A 10,020-nucleotide genomic window follows, 5' to 3' on the forward strand; every position below is an offset into this window, starting at 1 on the left:
GTATGTGTCATATATGATACAACAGGCTTTAAGGGGTTAAAGTAGTTTACTACTGTAAATATAAGCTTGTGGGGTAAACCAGGATTAAAATAAATTAAAGACATGTTCAACAACATGAAAACTAGGTCATTTATTACAAATACAAAATGTCATCCTTACACTTATCAAAAGAAATCTGTTGTTTTGATCTATCTGAAGTAAAATATGTCCTACTGTCCTCATCATCATTTAAAGGTAAAATTGCAGAATTTTATGAAATATTATCCGAAGAAAGTCATTAATCTTTTCTTTCAGAAGTAAAGACTTGGGAAAAGGGATATGGGGATGAAATTTGATGAAAATATTTGGAAAAACGTTTTTGAAAATACATATTTTCGATTAACAAGTCACAGAATTAAAGAAGAAAACTTTAAATTTGTATACCATATCTATATAGCTCCAGTAAGGACACACAAGATACTCCAGTGTATCTGACTAAACTGCCCAAGATATAAAACCATAAAAGGAACATTAACGCATCTTTGTTTTTGGCACTGTAACTTGTTAAAAATTTTTGGAGCTCAATTCATCACTTGACTTCAGTCTCAGGTTGCAAATGTCTCTGAATCTAAGTTCCTGGCTGGTGCCTCCCCATCAGATCTTAGTATTATTGAGGACAAATCTCTTTTACTAGCAGTCAAAAGGTTGTTTTGCCTGCATGCGTTTTCATGTGTCTGATCAGAGAAACTTTAAGGTTAAAACTTCTACCACACTCAGAACAGCTGAAGGGTTTCTGTCCAGTGTGAATTAACATATGTTGTTGCAGATAAGTTTTTAAAGCAAATCTTTTACCACATTCTGAGCAATCAAAAGGTTTCTCTCCTGTGTGAGATGCCATGTGCGTTGTCAGATTACTTTTAAGACTAAATCTTTTACCACACTCAGAGCACCCAAACAGCTTACGTCTTGTGTGAACTAACATGTGTCTGGAAAGACTAAATCTTGTTTTAAAACTTTTTCCACACTCAGTGCAGCTGAAGGGGTTCTCTGCCGTGTGAATTTTCAGATGTCTTGTCAGATTATTATTAAAGGCAAATCTTTTACCACACTCTGAGCAATCAAAAGGTTTCTCTCCTGTGTGACTTCTCATGTGTTTGGTCAATTTACTTTTTAGACAAAAAGCTTTACCACACTCAGAGCATTGAAACAGCCTCCGTTTGGTGTGAACTAACATATGTATGGACAAACTATAGCTTGTGTTATAACTTTTTCCACACTTGGTGCAGCTGATGGATTTCTCCCCTCCCACATATTTGGTCAGATCATGTTGAAGGCTGCATTTCCTTACAGATTTAGAGCAGCCAAAGGGTTTTTCTCCAGTATGCGTTCTCGTATGTCTGACCAGAGAAGATCTAAAGGCAAATCTTTTACTACACTCAGAACATTCAAATGATTTCTGATTGGTCTTAACTGACATATGTTTGGTCATTTGACTTGTGAGGTTAAATCTTTTACCACACTCAGAGGGGCCAACGGGTTCCTCTCTTAAGTGAACTCTCGCATGTCTGGTCAAATTTCCTTTTGTGGAAAATGTTCTACCACACTCAGAACAGCTGAAGGGTTTCTCGCCTGTGTGAATTTTCATATGTTGATTTAGATTAAATTTCCGTTGAAATATTTTACCACACTCAGAACAAGTATGTGATTTATAAGTCCTTCTCCTCTTATTTTTGATGTTTTCAACTGTCTTTAAACCTGACTGGTCTTCTGTTGGCTCACTCCAATCAGCACTGTCATCAGTCTCAGCCTCAGAGGAGTCTTCAGTCTTGACCTCAGTCTCTGGTTGTAAATCTCTCTCTGGATCTAAGTAGCTGGCTGTTTTCGGTCCCCCACAGTCATCTTCATCAGCACCTCCTACGACCTGTTCTGTTTTCTTTTGATGAAAATGTGAGAACTGAGGTTTTTCCTCATCTTCTTCAATCTTCACAGGTACAGGAACTGAAGCAAAATGGGTGATATCAACATTCTCTGGTGAGGGGAGCTGCTCCCCTTCCTGACTGCTCCACAGCTCCTCTGGTTCCAGTTTAACATGTGGAGGCTCAGTAATGTCCTGGTTCAGACTGGAGCTCCTCTCCTGCTGCTCAAGGGAAACCATTTCTTTACTGATTGAAAGCTGCTGGGCTTCCACAGGAAAAACTAAAACACAGAAACACACAACAATCAATTTCTATTATACATCACCAATAAAGAGGGACAGGTCTAGACCTTCTCCTTGACGTATTAATATAACCAAACTCTAATCTCCATGAGCTCAGCACTAAAACAGACTTTCCAGATCTTGGCAATATTTTGCTTTGCAAACATTTTAAGGTTGGTTTTTATTTTCTACAGGAGACACAGGTCTTAGTGTCAGACTATGAGTTTTGGAAAAACCAGTGGGGAGATGATATCTGGAAGTCTTTTGCTAAAGTAATCAGTGTAAAACTGCATTAACAAAATCTTCATTCAGTTTTCAAACTGAGTTAGAGTTTACATTTATTCCAAAACAAACTGAGGTTAAACATTAGCACAAAATGTACAATTTTATAGGTTCTTGAATTACCCTTATTTAGCACCAGTCATTAAATAAATACAAACTAGCATGTTGCCCTAAAGTAAAAATAAAGCGCATAAGCTGAAGACTAGTAACTGTCACTATTGAATTACCTTACCAAACCGTAAACATACACCTAAGCATTAACAATTAAATTTAGAAACAGTTTTCAAACAAATGACACAACATTCAACCTGGCATGGAATGTACTGGAGCCAGAGACAAGGATCTTACTTTGAAACACACAAAAGACTTCAGGCGCCATTTTAGCCTACATAGAACATAAAGTTAAAATCAAGTCTCGACTTGTTCACAAGTTCACATACTTAAACCACCTTTGAAACGTTGTGTAGCTTATTTCTAGTGTTAAACAACATTTCTGTACATTGATACATGTTTTCAAAACTTCACTTACCTGTAAAAACAGGAGGAAAAAGGATGAGACAGGCACCGCTGCTTCTATTCAGTTCAGCCTCGCTCAGCAGAGTGAGGAAACAACAACAGTCCGCTGGCAAAGAGAGTCCATGGGGAGAAGCACAGCGCCACACTGCCTCCTGCTGGTCAAACTGAGGTATCCAAAATAAATCACAAGGAATCAGATCAGGTGCAAAGCAACTACATTACCGGCCATAAGGGCTAAAATAACATATTTTGTGTGCGTCACATATGAGATCAATGAAAACTCTGGACATTTGTGAATCCCCAAATATTTTTGTTTAATTTCTAGGTGCCCCATGTGTATATGTACTAGTGCATCTCAAAAAATTAGAGTATCATGAAAAAGTTCAATATTTTTTGTCCCTCTTTTCTGAAAGTGAAAACCATATATTATATAGACTCATTACACATAGAGTGAAGTATTTCAAACCTTTATTTCTTGAAATGTTGATGATCATGGCTTACAGATAAGAAAACCCAAAATTCAGTGTCTCAAAAAATTAGAATATTGTGAAAAAGGTCAATATTGGAAAGTCATGGTGTCACACCCTAATCAGCTAATGAACTCCAAACACCTGCAAAGGTTTCCTGAGCCTTTAAATGGTCTCTCAGTCTGGGTCAGAAGGCTACACAATCATGGGGAGGACTGCAGACTTGACAGATGTCCAGAAGACAGTCACTGACACCCTCCACAAGGAGGGTAAGCCACAAATGGTCACTGCTAGAGAAGCTGGTTGTTCACAGAGTGCTGTATCCAAGCATATTCATAGAAAGTTGAGTGGAAGGAAAAAGTGCGGTAGGAAAAGGTGCACCAGCATAAGGGAGAAACGCAGCCTTGAGAGGATTGCCAAGCAAAATCCATTCAAGAATTTGGGAGAGCTTCACAAGGAGTGGACTGAGGCTGGAGCCAGCACATCAAGAGCCACTACGCACAGACCAATCCTAGACATGGACTACAAATGTGGCATTCCTCATGTCAAGCCACTCCCAAACCAGAGACAATGTCAGAAGCGTCTTACCTGGGCTGTGGAGAAAAAGAGCTGGACTGCTGCTTGGTGCTCCAAAGTCCTCTTTTCAGATGAAAGTACATTTTGCATGTCATTTAGAAATCAAGGTCCCAGAGTCTGGAGGAAGAGTGGAGAGGCACAGAATCCAAGTTGCTTGAAGTCCAGTGTGAAGTTTCCACAGTCAGTGATGATTTGGGCTGCCATGGCATCTGCTGGTGTTGGTCCACTGTGTTTCCTGAAGTCCACAGTCAACGCAGCCATCTACCAGGACATTTTAGCGCACTTCATGCTTCCTTCTGCTGACAAGCTTTATGGAGATGCCAATTTCATTTTCCAGCAGGACTTGGCACCTGCCCACACTACCAAAGGTACCAAAAGCTGGTTCAATGACCATGGTGTTACTGTGCTTGATTGGCCAGCAAACTGGCCTGACCTGAACCCCATAGAGAATCTATGGAGTGTTGTCAAGAGGAAGATGAGAGACACCAGACCCAACAATGCAGATGACCTGAAGGCCACTGTCAAAGCAACCTGGGCTTCCATTACACCTGAGCAGTGCCACAGGCTGATCGCCTCCATGCCACGTCGCATTGATGCAGTAATTAATGCAAAAGGAGGCCCAACCAAGTATTGAGGGCATAGAAATCAACATAATTTTCAAAAGCCTGACTTTTCTGTTTAAAATATCCTTCTTTTATTGATCTTATGTAATCTAATTTTCTGAGACACTGAATTTTGGGTTTTCATTTCTGTAAGCCATAATCATCAACATTTCAAGAAATAAAGGTTTGAAATATTTCACTTTATGTGTAATGAGTCTATATAATATATGGGTTTCACTTTCAGAAGAGTGACAAAAATATTGAACTTTTTCATGGTATTCTAAATTTTCTAGATGTACCTATAAGTACAACTTAATCTTGACAACCAAAACATTATGCATTCAGCAACTAGAAAAGCACAGATTAGGTGTTTGAGAAGGGGCAGAATGAAGCAAAAAGCTTATCTAGTCCTGCCCCTTCCTCGCAATATCAAACCACTTTATGAAAGTAAATGTCTCTCTCAGCACCTTGACGTATGAATCTACATAGAAAACAACACAAAACATAGGTTTCACTTTTGCTAGAAAAGCACTTGTGAAAAGGAGCACACATGTACATATACATAATATAAATGTAAGTGTGAAAGGTTAAGGTCAACTTGAAATACATCTCTCTCTGTCCTCTTCATTTCAACTCAACAATCACACACTCACCAGTTCATTGCACTCATGGCTGATCTATCAGACTTACATAATGATGATGGTTTTAACTTTCCTTTTTTCTCAGTTCTCCTGTGTTTAGCCAGATAACTTTCAAGGCTGGTTCGTTAACCACATTCTTAGCATCTAAAGGGTTTCTGTCATGAGTGTGCTAACATATGTCTGGACAGAGAATTTTTTCATTTAAACCTTTTATTACACTAAGAGAAGCTGAATTGTTTCTGTCTAGTGTGAACAACCATATGTCTGGACAGACAGTCTTGTTGGCCAAATCTTTTACCACACTCTGAGCAGTCAAAGGGTTTCTCTCCAGTGTGAGTTCCCCTATGTCTGGTCAATGTACTTTTAAGTCTAAATCTTTGACCACACTCGGGGCATCTGAAGGGTTTCTTTCCAGTGTGAATTGACATATGTTTGTTCAGAGAAACTTTTTGGGTAAATCTTTCACCACAAACAGAGCAACTAAAAGGTTTGTCCCCAGAGTGTGTTCTCATATGTCTTTTCAGATTATCATTTGTAGCAAATCCACACTCTGAGCACTCAAAGGGTTTCTCTCCAGTGTGAGTTCCCCTATGTCTGGTCATTGTACTTTTACATCTAAATCTTTTACCACACTCAGGGCATCTGAAGGGTTTCTTTCCAGTGTGAATTAACATATGGTTGTCCAGAGACACTTTTTGGATAAATCTTTCACCACACACAGAGCAACTAAAAGGTTTGTCTCCAGAGTGCATTCTCATGTGCCTGCTCAAACTTCCTTGTCTGGTAAATTTCTGACCACACTCAGAGCAGTTGAAGGGTTTCTCTCCTGTGTGAATTCTCAGATGTTCTTTAAGATGCCCTGGGAGTTTAAATCTTTTACCACACTCGGAGCAGTCAAATGGTTTTTCTCCGGTGTGAATTCTCATATGATCTCTGAGATGACCTGTATGGTTAAATCCTTTACCACACTCTGAGCAGCTCAAGGGGTTCTCTCCTGTGTGAATTATCATATGTATTCTCAGAGAACGTTTAAAGGCAAATCTTTTACCACACTCGAAGCATCCATACTGCTTCTGTTTAGTGTGAATGAACATATGGTTGGACAGACTACATCTTGTTTTAAGACGTTTTCCACACTCAGTGCAGCTGAAAGGTTTCTCCGCCGTGTGAATTGTTGCATGTCTTGTCAAATTATTTTTAAAGGCAAACCTTTTACCACATTCTGAGCACTCAAAGGGTTTCTCTCCTGTGTGAGACCTCTTGTGTTTGGCCAGATAACTTTCAAGACTAAATCCTTTATCACACTCAGAGCATCTAAACAGTTTCCTTGTAGTGTGAACTAACATATGTCTGGTCAAATTTCCTTTGATGGAAAATGTTCTACCACACTCAGAACAGCTGAAGGGTTTCTCGCCTGTTTGTGTTCTCACATGTTTTGCCAGATCTTGTTGAAGGCTGAATGGCTTACTACTTTCAGGAGAGCCTAAGGGTTTCTCTCGTGTATGAGTTTTCCTGTGTCTGACCAGAGACTTTTTAAGAGCGTATCTTTTACCACACTCTGGGCATTTGAATGATTTTTGCTTAGTGTTCACTAACATTTGTTTGGTCATTTGACTTTCCAGATCTAATCTTTTACCACACTCAGAGGGGCTAATGGGCTCCTCTCTTACGTGAACTCTCATATGTCTGGTCAAATTTCCTTTTGTGGAAAATGTTCTACCACACTCAGAACAGCTGAAAGGTTTCTCGCCTGTGTGAATTCTCATATGTTCATTTAGATTGGATTTCCGTTGAAATATTTTACCACAGTCAGAACAGGCATGTGATTTATAAGTCCTTCTCTTATTTTTGATGTTTTCAAATGTCTTTAAACCTGACTGGTCTTCTGTTGGCTCACTCCAATCAGCGCTGTCATCAGTCTCAGCCTCAGAGGAGTCTTCAGTCTTGACCTCAGTCTCTGGTTGTAAATCTCTCTCTGGATCTAAGTAGCTGGCTGTTTTCGGTCCCCCACAGTCATCTTCATCAGCACCTCCTACGACCTGTTCTGTTTTCTTTTGATGAAAATGTGAGAACTGAGGTTTTTCCTCATCTTCTTCAATCTTCACAGGTACAGGAACTGAAGCAAAATGGATTATATCAGCATTCTCTGGCAAGGGGAGCTGCTCCCCTTCCTGACTGCTCCACAGCTCCTCTGGTTCCAGTTTAACATGTGGAGGCTCAGTAATGTCCTGGTTCAGACTGGAGCTCCTCTCCTGCTGCTCAAAGGAAACCATTTCTTTACTGATTGAAAGCTGCTGGGCTTCCACAGGAAAAACTAAAACACAGAAACACACAACAACCAATTTATACATTACACCACCAATAAAGAGGGACAGGTCTAGACCTTCACAGACTTTATAATTCTACACTTTTTGTCATGGTTAATGACATACAGACACAATTTCTCTCCACACAGATCTTTAATCTAGAACAATAAAGACACCGGATATAAAAATAAGACACTGTTTTTATAATAAGTGGATGAAAAATGATATTTTGTTTGTTGATTATTTGAAAACAGATTTCTGTTCAGCTACACAAAATTTCTAATGAAATATACAATTCCTGTCACTCCTAAAGAGTTCGCAATTGTCTTTGATGTACTTCCTAAAGGATTGTTAACTTTACTGCAAGAGGGTGGTGAGGAGAACCCAGAATTCTTGTCAGATCTTATTGTCAGTGGTGTACAATTAATAAGCAAAAAATTTCACAATAAACATGTTAGGAAAGTGTCCCACCAAATCTCCTCAAGCAAAATCCATAAAACATCAAATGGAAGTCTGTTGGTACTCTGATCAAAAATATGGCATTATGAATAAAATTAAGGAAGTGGACTTTAAAATACTACATTTGATTTTTTTCCAACTAATCAAATTATTGCAAGATTTAGAACTGTGGAAAGAAATTGTGTATTTATTAAACTGAGCTTGAAACTATTTGCCACTTGTTTTTTGAGTGTCTCAATAGTCGCTTATTTTGGTTGGATGTAGAGCAATTCTGTAATATACAGACCGGCTCCATGGTTTGGCTAAAAGAAAAGGATGTTTTTTTTTGTTGTTGTTGTTTTTTTTTAATGACAATGGAAATGGAAACTGTCAGAATATTTATATTTTTAATTTACTTAAATTACAAATATTATATCCATAGGTAAAAATGGATTTAAAAGACATCAAATATATAACAACTTTAAATTGAAAGAGAATATTATATAAGCTCACTACAGGGATTGAAAGACAAAAGAGCAATGAACACTCTGGACATTTGTGAATCCCTAAATATTTTTGTTTAATTTCTAGGTGCCCCATGTTTATATGTACATATGTACATGGGTGATCCCTATGTAATATAATGTTTGTATGTGTTTCATCTATCAGAAATAAAAAAAAAAAAAGTTGTACCAGACAATCCAAATATGAGAGCGTTATTCCGGCGTTTCCAATAGGCTAATGCTAAAATGAAGACTAATAGATAGTGGTTCATTCACACAAACTTCTACCTGCCACAGGGACGCCATATTTAAAGATTAATAATATTGGAGATGCAGATCCATTAGAAGTGTAAAAGAAGACTCGCTCTACAGACACGTTTAGACTGGATAGACTGGGATCCTTTCAGGACTGGAACCAAGCCAGGCTGTGCTGTCAAATATCAGCTTCAGTGAGGACTGCTCAACAACACCACACACCTCTGTTAGTTCCAATAATAAAAGACTCTGGTTCACTTCCAAACAGACACACACTAAGATAACTGGAGGAACATGAGTCGTGAACACACCTCAAAACATTATACAAAATAAAAGCGTTTTTCTCTCATAGCTAGCCGTACAGAAATCCAAGTTACGCTGCGATCAAGAGCTAGCTGTGGCTAACTGTGCTGTGTGGATGTGAACGTTAGCTGAAGGCTAAGCTCTCTGAAACATTAACAGTAAACAAGTTCAGAGAAGAAGAAAGAAAACAAACCTGAAAGATGCCGAAACCCGGACATTTCAAAAACATCCAAGAGTCATAGAAGTTTGGGAAAGGTGAACTGTGAACACTTGTCTCAGGGTTTCTCCTCTCCTACAGGACGCTGGAACATCCATACACTCCAACAGTGGTCGGCGGGAGAGAGCCGCCAAGACCCGGAAACAAAACCCCCACATCCTGCACACTCATATGGCCTTCACAATAATAGTAGTGATTTAAAAAAAAAAAAAAAAGAGGGAAAAAAGTAGTGCTTTGAATTTCTTCAATTTTACACTCTTAGTAAAACAAGAAGGAAAAAAAAATGAACAAACATCTTTCAAAAACACGGTTTATTCCTCTTAAATAAATACTCATCAAAAAGAGAGTCATAATCCACGGTCAAAGTGCTGTCAAGTCACAAAAACGAACTGATCTTTAGAATAGATTACATTGGATAAGATTCAGTGTTAATTTCATTGACTAAAACTATGACCAAAATAATTTGTCGACAGTCTTTATCTCCATGACAAAAACTAGACAAAGACTATCGAAAAATAGATCTGTGGTGACTAAAACTGACAACTAAGTTTAGTTCTTGTCAAAATGACTAAAACTCGACTGAAATGTAATGTAGTTTTCGTCTGACTTTTAAAATCCATGATATTTCTCCACTGTCGGTAAATCTGTCATAATAAAATGCATCTGTAGCTCTCCTGCCTCTCAGCTGTAGAAAGCAGGGACCCTAGGTTTGGCAGGGTGCAGAGAACACACTACCAT

At 38.6% G+C, this 10,020-nt stretch overlaps 2 protein-coding genes across 3 annotated transcripts; both read right to left on the minus strand.

Annotated features, from left to right (window-relative positions):
• Positions 1-131: 131 nt before the first annotated feature.
• LOC121523814 (gastrula zinc finger protein XlCGF57.1-like) lies at positions 132-3,372 on the minus strand. The gene is made up of 2 exons (XM_041808867.1): positions 2,988-3,372; positions 132-2,175 (listed from the first exon to the last, which is right to left on the minus strand). The coding sequence occupies exon 2, from the start codon at positions 2,132-2,134 to the stop codon at positions 677-679; it is 1,458 nt and encodes a 485-aa protein (XP_041664801.1). The 5' UTR covers positions 2,135-2,175; positions 2,988-3,372; the 3' UTR covers positions 132-676.
• Positions 3,114-9,392, minus strand: LOC121523770 (gastrula zinc finger protein XlCGF58.1-like). Of its 2 annotated transcripts, XM_041808801.1 has the most exons (3): positions 9,259-9,392; positions 7,134-7,574; positions 3,114-3,138 (listed from the first exon to the last, which is right to left on the minus strand). In XM_041808801.1, the coding sequence occupies exons 1-3, from the start codon at positions 9,281-9,283 to the stop codon at positions 3,134-3,136; spliced, it is 471 nt and encodes a 156-aa protein (XP_041664735.1). In that variant the 5' UTR covers positions 9,284-9,392; the 3' UTR covers positions 3,114-3,133. The 2 variants fall into 2 exon arrangements, with proteins under 2 accessions (XP_041664735.1, XP_041664734.1); XM_041808800.1 differs by lacking the exon at positions 3,114-3,138 and having other exon boundaries at positions 4,858-7,574.
• Positions 9,393-10,020: the final 628 nt, after the last annotated feature.

Source organism: Cheilinus undulatus, linkage group 16 (genome assembly GCF_018320785.1).
Source record: "Cheilinus undulatus linkage group 16, ASM1832078v1, whole genome shotgun sequence".
NCBI classification, from domain to species: Eukaryota; Metazoa; Chordata; class Actinopteri; order Labriformes; family Labridae; genus Cheilinus; species Cheilinus undulatus.

Excerpts from the sequence above, each read along its gene's own strand:
- LOC121523770 (XM_041808800.1), bottom strand. The coding sequence starts at position 9,283 with ATGTCCGGGTTTCGGCATCTTTCAG. Across the intron at positions 7,575-9,258 it reads CGGGTTTCGGCATCTTTCAG|TTTTTCCTGTGGAAGCCCAG; the intron begins GTTTGTTTTCTT and ends TCTGTGTTTTAG.
- LOC121523814 (XM_041808867.1), bottom strand. The coding sequence starts at position 2,134 with ATGGTTTCCCTTGAGCAGCAGGAGAGGAGCTCCAGTCTGAACCAGGAC.